This window comes from Panthera pardus, unplaced genomic scaffold, assembly GCF_024362965.1.
Source record: "Panthera pardus isolate Hobbes unplaced genomic scaffold, ASM2436296v1 HiC_scaffold_16, whole genome shotgun sequence".
Lineage (NCBI taxonomy): Eukaryota > Metazoa > Chordata > Mammalia > Carnivora > Felidae > Panthera > Panthera pardus.
The window spans coordinates 107,781,960-107,801,673 of NW_026526721.1; the positions used below are offsets into that span (position 1 = coordinate 107,781,960).

Consider the following 19,714-nt stretch of genomic DNA (forward strand, 5'->3'; position numbering starts at 1 on the left):
ATATGACTTCCTCTTTTCTAAAGAGAAGGGAAATATTATCTAATAAAGTTGATTTGCTCTTCATCTGGCAAGAAATCCCCCCATCACTCCTTAAGCGTCTACTCAGAAAGCAGATTTGAACGTTGCAGAGAATCCCACACCTCCATGGTCCCTGCTCCATGTGCTCTGCCATAGGCTCACCCATCTTCCACACATTATCCTTTTGGGGTCAGGAACGTATCAGAGACAAGGCTGGGAGTCTGGGACACAGAGTGGCACCATGAAAAGTGAATCCTAGCTATAAAAGCAAGGCCTAATGACGTACACGTTCAGTTTTGTGATACAATGCACTGCTGTGAGGTCTTCTTGGCATCATTCCAGCTGAACCAATCTACCTCTTCATCATCCTCTTCCAGGAATGTAACAATAATCTAAAAAATCTAGGATTCTAACTACAGCTCTAAGAAATCTTAGAAATCACCTGGTTCAGGGCGCCTGGGTGGCTCAGTCGGTTAAGCATCCAACTCTGGATTTCAGCTCAGGTCATGAACCCAGGGTAGCGAAACTGAGCCCCATGTGGGACTCCACACTGAGCATGGAGCCTGGTTAAGATTCTCTCTCCCTCTCTCTCTGCCCCTCCATGGCTCACACTTGCTTGCGTGTGTGCACACATACTCCACGCTCTCTCTCTCTTTCTCTCTCTCTCTCAAAACAAAAAAGGAAATAAAAGATAAGAGAAGAAAAGAAAAAGGAAAAGAAGAAAAAGAAAAAGAAAAGAAAAAAGAAAAGAAATCGACTGGTTCAATTCTCTTGTTTTACAAATAAGGAAAAAAACATCCAGACCAACCGGGCAACATTTAGAATCAGTTATTGTGAGGACTGGAATAAAATGCAAGTTTCCAGGAGCATGGGCTTAGAGGTAGACAGACAGATTTAAATCCTTGGCTGATAATATGCTACTGTGTAATGCAAGTGTCTCTGAGTTTTTAGTTTCTTCCTCAGAAAAACAGGGGAAAAAAACACTACTTCCACAAAGTAAGCTAAATCAGTCTATATATTTTTTTAATTTTTTTACTGTTTTTAAATTTTTTACTGTTTGAGAGAGAGAGAGGGAGAGAGAGAGAGAGAGACAGAGTGTGAGTGGGGGAGGGGCAGAGAGAGAGGGAGACACAGAATCTGAAGCAGACTCCAGGCTCCGAGCTATCAGCCCAGAGCCCGATGTGGGGCTCGAACCCGCCAATCATGAGTTCCTGACCTAAGCTAGAGTCGGTGCTCAACCAACTGAGCCATCCAGGTACCCCCAGTTTATATATTTTAAATCTCCAAATACACCGCACCGCCTCTTGCAATGTCATTTCACCATGTAATGATTGTGAATGTTTAACCATTGACCGATGTTCCAAGGAATACTGTTGAAAACATGATCCAACTGGAAAGCCCTCCGTGTATTTCTGCTGTGGAAGACAAATGAATAGCTTCATTTTGCTTACTTTATTTGTGACAGAATGTTCTGTCTGTGGGGAAATTTATAAAACATAGAGTACAAGGGTCCCATCCACATTTTGAAAAATTGTGTTCTTCATGGTTTGCTCTTCTAAAATCTCTAAGGAGTATTCCAAGATAAACTCCAATGTGAAGCAATTTCAGCATTTGGCATTTTCCCAAACACATTCAAATGCTAGCTCAAATAAAGTAACAACCGAATTTTTTAGAGGTCACCTGTTTAGCAGCCTTGCTAGATAGAACACAACCGAGAATGAACAAATGAACAAATAAGATATCACAAAGCCCCAGTCCCAAACCTCCTGGGAGGGCACCTCAGTTTATAAACCATTTACTCTCTCTTGGTCATAATTCAAGCACAACGGAGCTTCTTATTTCCCACTCCCCAGCAGAGTAAGGGTAGCAAATGAGATGAAAAAGCTGTTAGAGAGGCAGGCATATTGACAGCAGCAAGAAAAATTTACAGCAAGACGTGGATACAGGAAAAGTAATGGAGGGGGTGAAATACAGAAGACAAAATTTAATAGCAAATAAAGCCTCCGATTTCCAAGGCAAAGAGTTCTATATTCCTTAATCGTCCCCGAGGACAGTTTAACATAGCACAATAGCTGACATTTACTAAGATAAACTAGAGTTGTCGAGTTGTTTCTTCAGGTTTAAAAAGTTAAAAATAGAGCCTTGACTGTGAAATTAGAAAGTTTCAGGTACTGGGAAAATCGCTTGAGTGAAAATTTCCATTCTCTGACAGTGTCAGATGAGCAAGGCCTAATTGTGACTAATCTCCGCATTTAGAAATAGTGTCTTGCCCCTTCTCACAAACTTCTTTCCATCACTAGCAACTTGGTGGTTTAGCTGATGACTAGCCTAAGAAAAGATCAACTTTGTTCTTGAGCTACAGACCACGCATTTTCTTTCCCTTGCCCCTTCCTCCCTGCCTCCTTGCTGGCTCATGGTCTCACGAGCTCCTGCACCTTCCTTGTAAAAATCCGCTGAAACGGTGCATCTTGTGTTTATTTTTTCCTGACATTTCTCTTCCTCGTCTCCTTACCTCCAGGCAGAACTAATTACTCCTTTATTTCCATAGCACTCCATTTCTACTTCTCATACGGCACCAACAAAACTTTATTGTGGTCTTGTCTTTTCTGAAAGGACTCCAAGATTATTCAGAGCAAGGACCCTATCCTATGTGCCCTACAACCCCAGAATTGAACATAATAGATGATCGAAACTCTTGAATGAATTTCTGTTTAATTTTCTAGTTTGCTTGTTAGGAATTCTTTCAATATTACATAAACAGTAATATAAGAGCAATCCTAAATTCTGAATATTGACTTCATCGGATATTCATTTAACTGGAAATACTTTAAAAACCACATTTCAACTTGATACTTCTTTGCCATTTCTTTTGGATAGATGACCATCTGGAACCTAAAGTATTATAAACAGATTTAAGCATTTAATGTTTTGTTCAACAAGCAACTGGTGTTTGGATCACATCATTCAAATTACTGTGCTTGGAGACAGAAAGAGCTGATCTTTCAAATGTATCCCACTTATGGAATAGTTTGCCCTGACTACAACTCCTTAGTCCCTGAGGTAATTAAATAATTCAACAGCCCTTTTGGACAGCTTGTCTCATACTTAATGTTTATTGCTGTAATCAAATTAAATAAGAAGATGAAGCTATAGAATACACGTTGGACTTTGACAAGTGAACTATTATAAATATTTGTAATAATTTGTAATAATTTTTTTTAAAAAGTATATTGAATACAAATCCAAATTCTCTTAACCAATTTTTCCTCAAATTCCTCACCATTCCACACAAAAATATGCACATATCTTGTGTGAGGCTCTTGTTGAGCCAGGGAAGGAATGCCAGGACATCATAAATGATAAGCCATATTATTTAATAATATTACATTCAAAAGCATATTGGATCCTGCTGCTGAGAACAGAGTGACTGGCTTGTCTATTGTCAAGACTCCTGTAGGTGCCTTCCAGAAAAGCGCGAGTGTTAATTGAGTGAACATGCTGTCATAGAAGCTCTTCTTAAAAACACACCTGACCAGTTCTGAAATAACAGACGAAATTAATGAGCCCTCTTGGCTCTCAACAAGTGCTCTCCGACTTCTGTTTCCGTGTGCCTGATCCCGCCTCATAAGATATCAGTGTGCGTCTGTGGCGCCAGCGCCTTTGGCTGTCACCATGGGAAGAGATGACCTCCTGCCCTGCAGCAACTCCATCTCACAGCCGAGTGGAGGAGGAATAAAACACGAACTGCAGGAAGCTCCTGCTCACCCACCCATCAGTGATCCTTAGGGCAATAAGAAAAATTCTGAGAGGTTCAAAATGGGAGCTGAGCACTCATGGATTGATGTAAGCAAGGCTGTGTTCCAAGTCCTTGCCAAGCTTATAGCAGATCACCATCTACGGGTTTCTGAGGGACGGTAGGCTTCTCAGTAAAACAGGAAAGGAAGTTCCAAGTAGAGAAGCCAAAAGAGACTGACCCACCATGAGGCTATCGCCAGGTGGGTGCGTCAGGCTTTGAACAAAGAGAATGGCCCTGAGGGTAAAACAATGCCCTTCATCTCTCCCTGTTATAGGAAATAGACTCTGCCTCAGCACTTCCTTTATTCTGCTCTGACCATGGCTTTGTGACGGAGTCTGGCCAGCTGTTCATCATGCTCATTTCTCTCTTCATAGGCATGTATTTGGACTCCATTTCCATCTTCCCTTGAAGTTCAGAACGGTCATGTGATTGAGTGCCAGTCAATGTCACTTCTGCCTACAGGTGCCACTTACAGGCCTGGGCCATAAAGTACCCTTCAAATCAACCTCCAAACTCTCTTCCGTCTGCTGGATCGATGTCAATTCTCAGTCACTAGCCAGCTTAGAAAACAAAAGCAAAAATGACAGAACTTGCATCAGCCTGGATTTCACCTGATGGGACAATCCTACTCTTGACTGGGCTCCCATGAGTAAGAAATAAACTTTCTTAGGTCAAGTCACTGAACCTGCAGGATTTAGCAGCAGGAGTGTCCCTTAATAAAATCAATGGACTCTATTTAGTGAGGGGCATTCACTTTTAGCCTAACCATAATAAGCATTCAAGAACTCTTCCTAGATTGGGAACCAGAATCAGATATCTGGTCTGGAGCTAAATTTAATTTCCTGGTGAGAAGTGTTCGGCAAGTTTCTGTTTGCAATTAGGTTGTGATGTGTGTACCAAGGCACATGAAACCCCCAACCTCTCTTGCCTTGGAATGGAGATTTTTCTTCCAAACTGCAAGACTTGATGCCTGATGACTCAAGAGGCTGTGGGGGGAGGAAACATCACTTCAATCATCATCTCCAGACAGATGTGAGCACGTGTTTCTCAAAACCACATTGCATCCTCCCAGAGAGCAGAAAAGCACATAAAACAACAGCAAAAATCTCTGGCAGCACATTAGCATATGCCATTTAGTGATGACCACAAGCTAAAATTGGAAAGGTCAAGGCAGCTGTTGCTGTGTAATGTTTGCCTCCTCTTGGAGTTGTGTGAGAGGGAGATGGCCAAAGACCCTGACTTAAACCAAAGATCTGAAATTCAGTTCAATTCATCTAATAGAGGATGCCATGTGAGGGCTTCCAGAGCCTCTGCTCTTACACAGCTCTTTTGATGGAAATAACTTCCATGGAGAGAAGTCTGAATAAATACCAAAATTCACAGTCCACTGTATCATGCAGCCCTTTGCTCTCCATCTGAGGGACTTTTTCGCCATCTAAGCTGCTCTCCAGCCCCCACCCCCAGCCCTTGGCTAGACTCATGTAAGGCCAAACTCAAGGACCTCAAACAGGGAGAAGGAGCTGTGACTCCCACATCCCTCATCAAGGAACCTTATACTGTGATGGAAAGTGAAAGGTAAAATTACTCAAGTGATATCTCAGTAGCGATCTATAATCAAGCCAAATGAGGGAAAGGGAGTGTTCTGTGGGGTTAAGAGGTGACATCTGCCACCCAACCACCCAGGTTCAAGTTCTGGCTCTGTCACTTACTTGAGTTGGACCTAGGGCAGGATCTTTTGTAAGACTTCCTCCCATGAAGTGGAGATAACAATAGCCACCTGGTTGATTATTGGTAGGGATTAAACTGAATGGTCAAAGGAAAGTGCCCAGTAGATAATAAGGATTCAATAAGGACTTCCTGATATTAAGAAACAAGGCAAGATTCCTAAACCAGACAGAGACTCAGTAAAAAAAGAGAACTACAGGCCAGTATCTCTGATGAATATGGATGCAAAAATTCTCAATAAGATACTAGCAAATCGAATTCAACAGCATATAAAAAGAATTATTCACCATGATCAAGTGGGATTCATTCCTGGGCTGCAGGGCTGGTTCAACATTCGCAAATCAATCAACGTGATACATCACATTAATAAAAGAAAAGATAAGAACCATATGATCCTGTCAATCAATGCAGAAAAGGCCTTTGACAAAATTCAGCAACCTTTCTTAATAAAAACGCTCGAGAAAGTCGGGATAGAAGGAACATAACTTAAAGATCATAAAAGCCATTTATGAAAAGCTCACAGCTAACATCATCCTCAATGGGGAAAAACTGAGAGCTTCTTCCCTGAGATCTGGAACACGACAGGGATGTCCACTCTCACTGCTGTTGTTTAACATAGTGTTGGAAGTTCTAGCATCAGCAATCAGACAACAAAAGGAAATCAAAGGCATCAAAATTGGCAAAGATGAAGTTAAGCTTTCACTTTTTGCAGATGACATGATATTATACATGGAAAATCTGATAGACTCCACCCGAAGTCTGGTAGAACTGATACATGAATTTAGTAAAGTTGCAGGATACAAAATCAATGTACAGAAATCAGTTGCATTCTTATACACTAATAATGAAGCAACAGAAAGACAAATAAAGAAACTGATCTCATTCACAATTGCACCAAGAAGCATAAAATACCTAGGAATAAATCTAACCAAAGATGTAAAAGATCTGTATGCTGAAAACTATAGAAAGCTTATGAAGGAAATTGAAGAAGATATAAAGAAATGGAAAAACATTCCATGCTCATGGATTGGAAGAATAAATATTGTCAAATGTCAATACTACCCAAAGCTATCTACACATTCAATGCAATCCCAATCAAAATTGCACCAGCATTCTTCTCGAAACTAGAACAAGCAATCCTAAAATTCATATGGAACCACAAAAGGCCCCGAATAGCCAAAGTAATTTTGAAGAAGACCAAAGCAGGAGGCATCACAATCCCAGACTTTAGCCTCTACTACAAAGCTGTAATCATCAAGACAGCATGGTATTAGCACAAAAACAGACACATAGACCAATGGAATAGAATAGAAACCCCAGAACTAGACCACAAACATATGGCCAACTCATCTTTGACAAAGCAGGAAAGAATATCCAATGGAAAAAAGACAGTCTCTTTAACAAATGGTGCTGGGAGAGCTGGACAGCAACATGCAGAAGAATGAAACTAGAACACTTTCTTACACCATTCACAAAAATAAACTCAAAATGGTTAAAGGACCTGGATGTGAGACAGGAAACCATCACAACACGAGAGGAGAAAGCAGGAAAAGACCTCTCTGACCTCAGCCGCAGCAATTTCTTACTTGACATATCCCCAAAGGCAAGGGAATTAAAAGCAAAAATGAACTACTGGAACCTTATGAAGATAAAAATCTTCTGCACTGTAAAGGAAACAACCAACAAAACTAAAAGGCAACCAACGGAATGGGAAAAGATATTTGCAAATGACATATCAGACAAAGGGCTAGTATCCAAAATCTATAAAGAGCTCACCAAACTCCACACCTGAAAAACAAATAACCCAGTGAAGAAATGGGCAGAAAACATGAATAGACACTTCTCTAAAGAAGACATCCAGATGGCCAACAGGCACATGAAAAGATGCTCAACGTTGCGCCTCATCAGGGAAATACAAATCCAAACCACACTGAGATACCACCTCACGCCAGTCAGAGTGGCTAAAATGAACAAATCAGGAGACTATAGATGCTGGAGAGGATGTGGAGAAATGGGAACCCTCTTGCACTGTTGGTGGGAATGCAAATTGGTGCAGCCACTCTGGAAAACAGTGTGGAGGTTCCTCAAAAAATTAAAAATAGACCTACCCTGTGACCCAGCAATAGCACTGCTAGGAATTTACCCAAGGGATACAGGAGTACTGATGCATAGGGGCACTTGTACCCCAATGTTTATAGCAGCACTCTCAACAATAGCCAAGTTATGGAAAGAGCCTAAATGTCCATCAACTGATGAATGCATAAAAAAAATTGTGGTTTAGGGATGCCTGGGTGGCTCAGTCAGTTAAGTGTCCGACTTCGGCTCAGGTCATGATCTCACAATCCGTGAGTTCGAGCCCCGTGTCAGGCTCTGTGCTGACAGATCAGAGCCTGGAGCCCATTTCAGATTCTGTGCCTCCCTCTCTCTCTGCCCCTCCCCTGTTCATGCTCTGTCTCTCTCTGTCTCAAAAATAAATAAACGTTAAAAAAAATTTTTTTTAAATTGTGGTTTATATACACAATGGAGTACTATGTGGCAATGAGAAAGAATGAAATATGGCCCTTTGTAGCAACATGGATGGAACTAGAGAGTGTTATGCTAAGTGAAATAAGCCATACAGAGAAAGACAGATACCATATGGTTTCACTCTTATGTGGATCCTGAGAAACTTAACAGAAACCCATGGGGGAGGGGAAGGGGAAAAAAAAAAAAAAGAGGTTAGAGTGGAAGAGAGCCAAAGCATAAGAGACTCTTAAAAACTGAGAACAAACTGAGGGTTGATGGGGGGTGGGAGGGAGGGGAGGGTGGGTGATGGGTATTGAGGAGGGCACCTTTTGGGATGAGCACTGGGTGTTGTATGGAAACCAATTTGACAATAAACTTCATATATTGAAAAAGAAAAGAAAAGAAACAAGGCAAGGGGCACCTGAGTGACTCGGTTGAGCATCTGACTTCGGCTCAGGTCATGATCTCATAGTTCGTGAGTTTAAGCCCCACATCAGGCTCACTTCTGTCAGCACAGAGCCTGCTTTGGATCCTCTGTTCCCTTCTCACTGCCCCTCCCCGATGTGTGCTCTCTCAAAAATAAATAAACATAAAAGAAAAAAAAAACAAGATAGATGGTCTGGTCTTTGTCAGTGTACCCAAGAAACCTGTCCAGGATCTGGGAAAGAAATATGGTGGGATTTACCCCTATGTTTACTAGAAAAGCAGATTAGAGTTAATCATTTTCTCAAGCCATGTTCTAGACTGAATTACAGCCAATGTCTCAGAAGAGAAGGTAATAAAAATAATAGCCAACATATAGTTAGTAGTTTATAACATACCATTTCACCTATGCACTTTCATCTAATCTTTAAAATTGTAGACAATAACTCAGATGCTTTTATTTCTGTCCTATAGATGGAGAAATTAAAGCTCAGAGAGGAGAGATGATTTGCTGAAATTGGCACAACTGGCCCGCAAAAGAGCCAGAATTTAAACCCAGGCCTCTCTATTCTAGAGACAAGGGGCCAATCCACTGTACATGGAGAGAGGACATGTCAGAAAGACGTTTGATCCTTGTTAATCAGAAAAGATTTTAAATGAGGGCGTAAGTGAAAATCTTAGAAGAACAGAGTTCTAAATGAAGCAAGGATGGAAGCAGCAAGTCCTGCTGTTCTCTTATGGCTGGGGAATTTTCCCAGGCTAGGGAGCTCACAGAAGGAATCCAACAAAAAGAAGAGTACGGGGATAAAATAACAGAAGGCCCTTTAAAAGGGGGAATGGTAATAATAGCATTTGCTGAAGGGCCCTCTCTCTGCGGTCACTGCTGTGCTAAAACTTTTATAGATGTTCTCCCACTTAATCCTCCCCACCCTATGAATGTGCAGTATTGTTATTCCCATGTACAACGGAGGAGACTGAGATCAAGGTCACGTAGAGAACGTGTAGTAGAATCAGGATTTGGCCTGACATCAGAGCTTATGTTAGCCTGCACACAGTTTATGTAGTCCCTGAAGCTCACAGAGAAGGCAAGATACACAACACCCCTCATTGGCTGATACCAGAGTGCACTGTAAGCTGCAGGGCAAATGTAAAAGATTAATCAATGAAGCTGTATAAAATAAAATTAATCTGTATAAAATGAAAGTAGGGCGCCTGGGTGGCTCAGTCGGTTAAGCGTCCAACTTCAGCTCAGGTCATGATCTCACAGTTAGTGGGTTCAAGCCCCGCGTCGGGCTCTGTGCTGACAGCTCAGAGCCTGGAGCCTGCTTCGGATTCTGTGTCTCCCTCTCTCTCTGCCCCTCCCCCACTCGCACTCTGTCTCTCTCTCTCTCTCTCTCAAAAATAAACATTAAAAAAATAATAATAAAATAAAATGAAACTAAGCCAGAAAACTGAGGCTAAATTTTAAAATCACAGCATGATGTTACCCCAACCCATGGGAAGCAGAACATTCAGTATGTAGAGAAAGAGCTAGGAAGGCTGACCTTAGACAGGGAGTAGCATAGCAATGGCTCAAACAGGTAACCTGGAATAGAGATGAGCATAGCCAACAAAGAAACAGTCCAGGAAATACTCTACCCCCTTCATGGGAAAAGAAGAAAAAATAATCAACACTAGACTGAAAGTGAATAAGCAGAGCCATAGTCTTCACCCCTGAGGGCTGTAGGTTAAAAGTCTGTGGGGCTGCTGTATGAATTAAATGGAAAGATATAGATGTGACGTGTCATAGGTGCTTAATAAATGTGAAGGAGATAAAAGTCTTTTGTGTACCATGTTCAGAATTTTTGTCAGATCTGAGTTCTACATCTACTCATATTCAGTGAATATTTTCCTCTAAGTTGACTCACTTGTTTTAAAACTTAGTCTAGGGGTGCTTGGGTGGCTCAGCTGGCTAAGCATCTGACTCTTGGTTTCAGCTCAGGGTCATGATCTCAAGGTTCACGAATTCAAGCCCCATGTCGGGCTCTGCGCTGACAGTGCAGAGCCTGCTTGGGATTCTCTCTCTCCCTCTGCCCCTCCCCTGCTCATATCTTTTCTTTCAAAATAAGTAAATAAACTTTACAAACAAAAAAACAAAAAAACAAAAAAAAAACCCTTAGCCTTGTTCTCTGCCCTAACAGCCATGAATCTGCAGGTTTGAGGTGTAAGCTATACGTTTCTTCCCAATATTCATGAAAATAAATATAAAACCATTAGCACAGAAGATAATGTATGTGAAAGCATTTCATAAACAGGGACATCACAGATTGAAGGTGTTTGTGTAACTCTGTCTCCTTCTTTCAAAGAAAACTTTAGTGGCGCCTGGCTGGCTCAGTCAGTAGAGCATGCAACTCTCGACCTCAGGGTTGTGAGTTCAAGCCCCATGTCGGGTGTAGAGATTACTTAAAAATAAAATCTTAAAAAAAAAAGAAAAGAAAACTTAAAAATAATCAAACATATCCACGAATGGTCAACCAATCGCTAAAATAATTCACTTTAAAAATCAGAGAATTTTCTACTGCTCCTACACTTCAAAACAAAGCATCAACATGTTTCCTTTTCCTTGCAGAGACAATACAAAGGCACAATCTCTGTGAAGGTCAGTGAGCAGGAAATCAAATGCTACCCCTTTACTCTGGATTATGATATCGTGATACCAAGTAGGCTCAGAGCTCAAAAGAGCCTGAGAGATCATCTTGTCTAGTATTCTCATATTACAGAGGAGACATTGAGTCCTGGGGAATTTTAAAACCTTATTAAAATCAGGGCAAAATGGAATCTGAATCATGGATGCAAGCCCCTCAACGAATGCTGCTGTCGTTACATGAGCCCACTCCCCGGAATGGCAGAAGCTAAGAGGAGCCATTCCTCCTCTTCAGGGGAACCAGGGCTTCTGTGCTCTCCCTAATCCACTGACATCCAGTTGGAAATAAATGTGTGGGCAAGTTAGAAGACCAAGACATAGATACTGCCTTCAGTGTGTCCACAATCCTTCAGAATGAATTGGACACACCCAAACATGACCCAAAATTGAGAAACTGCCTTGACTTTCCCAAGTAACCCAAAAGGCAGTCACAGGGATGCAGAAGGAAGCCAGCACCTATGTATTTGGCTACTACTGTGGAGGTTGGTGTGCCTGCCCAGGGATGCCTACTTGCAACTCACCACCCTGGGGGTACAGCGGCACAGAGCACTGACAGCCTCATGGCCCTTACGTCAAAGGATATCATCGTCACCTTTAGAAACCATAGTAATCCCACCCTTCCCCAAGGGCTGCTGCTGGGATCTTGGGAACTTTCTCTAATTAACCAAATGCCTGTCTTATTGAGGTTCACCCTCCCACTCACCCAGGCATTCAATAGTCTAAGATTTGCACTAACATATAAAACAACAGAACAAAGAACTAGGAAGCAATCTTTCTAGCTCATGGTCTAATTAAGCTACACAAAAACATCCTCATGTTCTAACATGTCCAGAAACGCACCTCTAGGTGACTTCTCATATAAACATTGCATGCTTGCTATAAGAAACATGTATCACCTTTTAGAAAAGAGCTTTTTCTTTAATAACCAAAGAATCTAATCAATGGTATTTTCTAACAAAAATAACATTGGCTTAAAAATTTAGTTATTCCAGGGGCGCCTGGGTGGCTCAGTCAGTTAAGCGTCCGACTTCAGCTCAGGTCATGATCTCACGGTTCGTGAATTGAGGCCCCGCATCAGGCTCTGTGCTGACAGCTCAGAGCCTGGAGCCTGCTTCGGACTCTGTCTCCCTCTCTCTCCGCTCCTGCCCTGCTCACACTCTGTCTCTGTCTCTCAAAAAGTGAATAAACGCTAAAAAAAAAATTTTTTTTAGTTATTCCATTGTAGCACATTTCTATCTCTCTATATTCTGTCCCTGATATCATTTTACTGGTGCTGTCCACTATGCCCTAGGTCATTAGAGGAGGAGTAGGGGGCAGGGGACCAAAACTGATTGAGTGTCCAGTCTTCACCAGATGTTTTTTATAATTTCATGGAATTTGCACAACAGTCTTCTCAGCTAGGTATTCTTACACCCGTTTGCAGAATGAGAGTAGAGTTAGTACCCTCCAGAAAGGGGAGACATCTCTAATAATAGACCCAGTAATAGTCTCATGATAAAAACAAGGCATGGAGCGTGTGTCAGGAACCCTGTTAAGGACTTTCATATAACAATGCACTTACTATGTACCAGACTCCATGTTCTTTCCTTATTTAAAAGTCATTTTATCTGCGTAATAACTGTACAGAATTGGTATTCTCGTTATCCACCTTTAACAGCTGAAGAAACTAGGTCACACAGCTGGTCAGTGGCAGAGCCAGGGCTTGAACCCAGCAGCCTGGCTCCTGGACTATGGCCTTAGCCTCCAAACCAACTGTGTCAGGCAAGGGGCCTGCCCAGAGCCTCTGGTCAGTAGGTGACACTACTGGAACGCAGCCTGTAGACCACAGGACTCCAGAGGTATGTTCTTCACCACCAGGCTCCACCAACACTTCCCTTTGCCAAAGCTAACACCTGCATTTAGTGGCCTTGACCTGTCTTCTTCCTCTTTGGGGTCATGGCTTCATTACTTGCATTACATACTTTATCTCTCCACTGGACTCTTCCTTTCTGCCAAAAAACATCTACAGACCAGCTTTCTCCTACAAACTTCTCCCTGAACCCTGATTGAGACTTCAAATATCATCCACTCTCTTCTTCTCTATCGCCTCTTCTTGAGAAGAGTCTACACACACTGCCTCCCCTCCCTGTCTAGTCTCTGCTTGACTCCCAAGTCTCTGAAAATGATCTCCTCTCCTTCATTGTCCCGGCCACACTCCTGGCTCCAGCCTGCAAGAAACTTTCCGAACAAAAAAAGCAGCTCTCCATTTCCATTTCACACTTTCATACTTCTGTGACCTTGCTCACGCTCTTCCCTCTACACGTATTGCCTTCTCCAGCCCCGACCTCCTCTTGCTCAAGTCCTGCTCACTTTCCAAGTCCAGATCCAAGCACTCCAGCTGAAAGCACTCACTCCTTCTGAGCTTTATGAACTTTATGATCCCTCAAGAATCTTGAGGACAGGATTCTTACCTAATTCATCTTTGTGTCAGCTACAGGGTCTTGTACAAAGAGGAGGCTCAATCAGTGGTTGTTAAATGTTCATTCACTGATCTCAGGCGTGATTCTCAACTCCAGATCTCCCTGCATAAACTCAACCCAGAGGTTACTAAGCTCATGGATCACCTGCTGCCCTATTGGCAGGAAATGAATCCACCAAAACTGACCTTGGAGAACTACTTGTCCTCACACAGAACTACATCTGATCCTCTGGAAGCAGGCAGAAGTAAATGATTTCCAGGAAGTCAAGGAGTTTTGACAGCAGAAAGAGGAAATACTAGAAATGTGGCCCAGTGTAACTCTCTGGTTAAGAAGAAACATTCATTAAGATGATAGAAATCACTGTTGAAATGCTACAGCTAAATGTTCATTTGTGTGTTGACTTGCCCCACTGAATGTCCCCAGTCATTGCAATTTAATAGGTTCACTCAGCTATGGTTTGGAATGTTAATACTGTATTAAAAAGTACTTAAAAGCTCTTTGTATTCTATCCCCAAGTCATTTTTCCCCAGGAGGATGGTGACTGTATGAATCCCCAGAAAGCCTCTATTAAGAACACAGTGGTATCCCATAAATATTAATTGAGCACAACAGGATCCTCTCAGCTGTCAGGTGCCAGGTGAGGTCCCCATTTTTGCCAGGTCTGTTAAGAGTCACCCCATCCTTAATTACCTTCATAAGCTTTCGACACACCATGAACAATATGGGGTCACATCGCAACCTTTTAGAGAATTCGGAAACAAAATATATTACTCTTTTCAAATCATTTGTACATTATCTCATTTAATTTTTACTAACGGTCCCTTATAATGCTATTAGTCCTCTTTTGCAGTCAAAGAAATTGAGACTCAAAAAAGTTAATTAACTTACCCAACAACTTGTTTAACTATAAAAATCAATGCTATAGGACAGGGATTAAAGAGTGCACTTGTGATGAGCACCGAGTAACGTATAGAATTGTTGAAGCACCATATTGTACATATGAAACTAATATAGCACTGTATGTTAATTACACTGGGATCTTAAAAGCTTAATTAAAAAAACCCTCAATGCTATGGATTCCATATAAACACTATGCATATAAAGCAATGAAATAGGTATCCCCAAATATTGCTGGTAGCAGAGCACGTTGAGAAAATATTTTCAAAAAGCAATTTATGATGTACATTAAGAATAAATATGTATGTGTTTGTATATATGTGTATGTAATGTAATATGTATAATATTCACCCATTAATTATTCTTCTAGAAGTAGAGCCTAGGAAAATAACCAGAGATATATTTTTCAAATCTGATATAAAGACATTATTATATTATTTATGATAATGATAAACACTAAACAAGATAAGAATAGCTAAGCAATAATATAATAAGCTATAGTCCTTAGAAAGAAATTTTTAAGCTGTCTTTAAGATAATAAAATGGACTGGCATAATATTAAGTGAGAAAAAAAAGGTAGAAAGCAGAATGTATAGAATGATTCCAATTCAGAAGGCTGGGGGAAAGCACACCAATTATTAACAGTATTGCCTTTCTTCCTTATATGTGTTTGCTTTCAAATTTTTCTACCTTGTTTAGATGCTACTTTTGTAATCTGAAAAAAAAAATGCTATTAAAAACAATAAATAAATTCTTTAAAAATCATATCTATAGTTACACAAGAACTTAAAGCCAACTTTTTGCCTCCAACCTCAGGACGCTGGCCCCTGCACCCCTCTTTTTCACTATGCAGAGAAATGAGACCGTCGTATAAAATACACCAGGATCACAGGGTGATCAGTCAACTCTGTAAAGTGGCCAATCAGTATGAAGCAATTATATTAGATTGTTTCATATGTAATCCTATGTAGATACAGATCCCTCCCCGGAAAGGGGGTCAGAACCATTTCCCACAAAACTAATGTGCTTTCTCTGCCCTGCTTCCTGCAATTTTATTTCTTAAATATACCAGGACGGCTGGGCCCCTCTCAATTTCTAATGCTTTCATTTAATCATTTAATAATACTCTTTTTTCAAATATAGGTTATTATTGAATCCGAGGATAAGACAATTCTCAAATCCCTCATGAACTAGAATTAACTTGCTGTAAAATATTGTCACTCCATCCTCTCAGAAAGGAAGTTAGAGTTAGAGCCCTCTAGCATTTTCCTATTGATGGCCATTAACCAACAACCCATAAAATCCTTGCCCGTAGCAAATGTGTATATCTTCAAGGACTCTTCAGCGCATTTCATATTCTGTCCTATAAGTCAGGTTTCACAGATGAATACATTTGTTCTTATTTTAATCATATTTATATTCTACATACAGGTCTCTAATGGAATTATCACTCTTGGGCTATGCTTTTCATCTATAAATGAAAGAAAAACAGGTGGCTGGGGGGAGTGCACATTCTACTACTTACATTACTATTTAAGGGGATGGTACCATTAGTCATGGTCATTATCCTAATGATCTCAAGGACTCAACTGAGGTAGGTAGTCCCAACACTGTGGTATAAAAAGGAAAAGAGCTGACAATGAGAACTCTTTTTCTGAGATATGCATGTACAGAGCTCTGAGATAAATCTAATTTATAAATGGACTTAGTTCCAACCGCACACACTAGTTTCCTCCTAGGAAATCATGTTGCAAAAATAAAGGGGGAGGAGACTCTTTTTGCTGTTTTTGATGGTGTCAGATAGAAATGATTTCCACTGTTCTTGAACATCTCACTAAACAAAGGACACCCAAAGTTACTGCAAATCAACGATTAATAACCCTGCCCCACAGATTACCATAGAAACCATTAATTCTGGGTCACGTCTTCTGACTAAAGGACAAGTTAGTATTGTTTGAGTAAAGCAAAAAAAGAGTAGATATTTGTTTCTTCCCAAAAGTTGCTGGCTAAATCTGGTTACCTTAATGAATATTCCCCTCTGACCTGATAAATGTTATTCCACCATCAGATAACAGAGTAGGAATTTTATGATCATAAAACAGAACATAAAACCGAATCATAAAATTCCTGTGTAAGACTGCTTTAAGGAGTCTTTACTCCTTTACTCCTTTAAGCTTCTGGTCTGCAGTAAGTAAAAGAATGCGTTACGGAAGGAAATCATTATCAGGGCTTTGCCACTTAACTCTCTTTCCAGAAGCTCATTAATGATAGCTTTAAGATTTATAGATGTGAAGTCCAACACTGACAGGTCATTCAAGCTTTCTCTGACTTGAGGCCATTCTCTTTGGTCCTTCCTCCTTGTACCCCAAATGTAAGCACGACAGCTTACAAGAGCTTCAGACAAATCACTCTGGCCATAAATAGTAAATGTATTTCACAGAACATTTCTAGAAACCTTATCTTGTTCTATTTCTTAAATGCTGATTTTTAAATAGTGGCTTAGATTTGGAAATATCTATTTTATTCCTGCCATGAAAAGGGAATGGAAAAAGGGGAATTCGGGCATTTAGAAGTTTGTACTCCAACAAGTGTTTAGTCTACAGGCATCAATTGCTAAATCAATTGATTTCATGGCCAAATAAACTTTTCTATAGTGTCCTTTTGGAATTAGAAACATAGGGGCGCCTGGGTGGCGCAGTCGGTTAAGCGTCCGACTTCAGCCAGGTCACGATCTCACGATCTCGCGGTCTGTGAGTTCGAGCCCCGCGTCAGGCTCTGGGCTGATGGCTCGGAGCCTGGAGCCTGTTTCCGATTCTGTGTCTCCCTCTCTCTCTGCCCCTCCCCCGTTCATGCTCTGTCTCTCTCTGTCCCAAAAATAAATAAAAAACGTTTAAAAAAAAAAAAAAAAAGAAACATAAAAATAGGGACAGTGCAGAGCACACTGGGATGCTTTAGTAAGTACATTCCAGAATGTCCATACTACCACACAGTCTCTACAAAAGAAGTCTCCTATACTTTGACCATTTCATTTCTAATTAATTTTTATTACCATCTAATGAAAATAGTTATTTCAGGCTTTATTTTCACAATAACTTTCTTTGCAAAATTATCCTTTTCCTAAGAGATTTTTTTGTAGCAATCGTTGGGAATAAGCACTCTTAAATTTCAGGACTCAGACCACTTTTACTCAGTGCATTTTGCCTTATAACATTAAGATTTGTGCAATTATTTCTGTTCTGCAGTATTTGAAGCTGAGGCTGAGAAAAGAACAGAAATTAAATCTATAGAGATTCCCCACTTTTCTGAAATGTGCCCCTTGTCCTGATGCTGTCTTCCTTACTCAGAGGAGGGTCTCAGACCCCCATATTGGGGTCAGATTGGGTCATATTGCAGATTGCAGGTTGCAGATTGGGTCATATTGGGTGTTCTACTCTGCACTCCGATTGCCAGACTAAGTTGTCATTCAACAAAGTCACACTATTCAACTGTACACTTTGCAAACAAGCAAAACACATTTCCCTCCTTCATCCCCAAGTTCTCAAGGTAAAGGAAGTGCAGAACGACTGCAAAGTCTTTTTTGTTGCTATTGTGGAAAGGGGCATTTTCCTGCAATCTTTGAGCTCCGCTGATTTTCACTTAAAAGAGATCTGAATGCCATACCCTCTGCTCCTGCCAGCCCTTGCGGGTCTTTTGCCTCCTTACACAGGGTGTCTTCTGAGTAACAATCCAGGAAGCATTATTTGCCATTTTCGACCAAGTTCCTGCTCTGTGGTTACGCATTTGGGAGTGTCAATCATCCATGAAACAATTAGAGCCATTAAGATCTCCAGCAGCACGGGAAAAGAAACCCAGCATCCACTCTGAAGAGTGGAGTCTCCCGAAGCACGCGCCGAGAGGGGCGGAGGCTTACCTGTGGGGCATGCCGGTGGTGTGGGAGGCGGTGTGCTCGCTGGACAGGTCGTAGAGTTTTAGGTACCAGTTCATCTCCACTTCGCGCACCAGAGCCAGCTGGCGAGCCCTGAGCTGGGTTTGCCCCGTGGGGCTGAGGCTGCGGTCTTTCCCATTCTCTGAGGCTTTCTTGGGAGATTTGTCTTTGCCCCCCGTGGAAAGCCCAGATTGTCTCCTGAACTTGGGATTCTCTTCTGCGATCTGACTCCCGGCTGCCCCGGTCCGGGCCGCCAGCATCCTGGAGCTTCGTGTCTATCAGAGACGACTCTGAGTCACTGTCGTCAAAGTAATTTGAATTGATTTTTCTGTTTCTGTCTCCCTCGTCCTCTCCGTCCTCCCCCATCCCCTTAACCTTATCCTGCAGCAACGCTGTAATTGAGCCAGGTCTGTGGCTGGGGGATGAAAGGCTATCTCTAACTTTCCTGAGGAAGGGCTAGGGAGGCCACTACCTGTGCTACCTTGGAACGTGGAAATTTTAAAAAAAACAACCCCTAGCAACTTTGTAATGCTGAAGCTGTTACGGTGCTGTTTCTTCTTCAAAGTTTGGACTTGACTCATTTTAAAAATACAGAACCTGAGATCATTAAGGCTGGTAAATTATATTTGGTCATCATGTCAGAGTTATATTTAAAAACAGACGTCTAGAGGTTCATTAGCCATTCTTAATTAGAGTCCCTTTAGAGTTTTAAACGTTTTGGTGTGAATTTCCTCGAATAAGTTTCACAATATCAATGCAAGGGGAGGATCATTCCTCTCATGTAAGCCTTAAAATAATATTTTTAACTTATCTCATGATCCTTTGGGAGAGGAAGGCTTTTTGAACGTCAGTGAACCACATAATATATGTCAAACATTCTTTCATTCCTAATGAAGAAAGGTAGGGCCACCATCAGGGCTTCAGTAACTGACCCTTTCCATACTTTTGAGGGATGGAAGGCCTGAGAATCACATTACAACTAAATAGACTGAGGCTGAAGCTGCCGTAACCAAACTAGGAGGCTGAAAGGAAGTGGAAAGAGCCAGTGTGTGCACATATAGACATGGGGGTGTATGTGCTCAGAGCCCATGAAAACCAGCCCTGAAGATGGAAAGAAAGTTCGGTTAATGGCCCTTGTACTCAAGACCCATGTGACTGACCCACACATGCCCACCAATCAGTCCTAGCTCAAGGGACGATGACATTAGTGCCCACCTACGTGTCTACCACAAAGTTGTTTGATGAGCCACTAAGCCCAGGCATCCCCCCAGTCAACCTCAGTC

The 19,714-nt window shown here is 41.4% G+C and overlaps 1 protein-coding gene across 2 annotated transcripts in view; it reads right to left on the bottom strand.

Annotated features, from left to right (window-relative positions):
* The window catches only part of KCNAB1 (potassium voltage-gated channel subfamily A regulatory beta subunit 1), a 411,162-nt gene extending 392,175 nt beyond the window's left edge, over positions 1–18,987 (bottom strand). The window contains exon 1 of one of the 2 annotated variants that reach the window (XM_019440230.2): positions 18,417–18,987. In XM_019440230.2, coding sequence (XP_019295775.1) covers positions 18,417–18,691 — 275 coding nt within the window. In that variant the 5' untranslated portion in view covers positions 18,692–18,987. The remainder of the gene's footprint in view (positions 1–18,416) is intronic. The other variant, XM_019440216.2, reaches the window with a different exon arrangement.
* Positions 18,988–19,714: the final 727 nt, after the last annotated feature.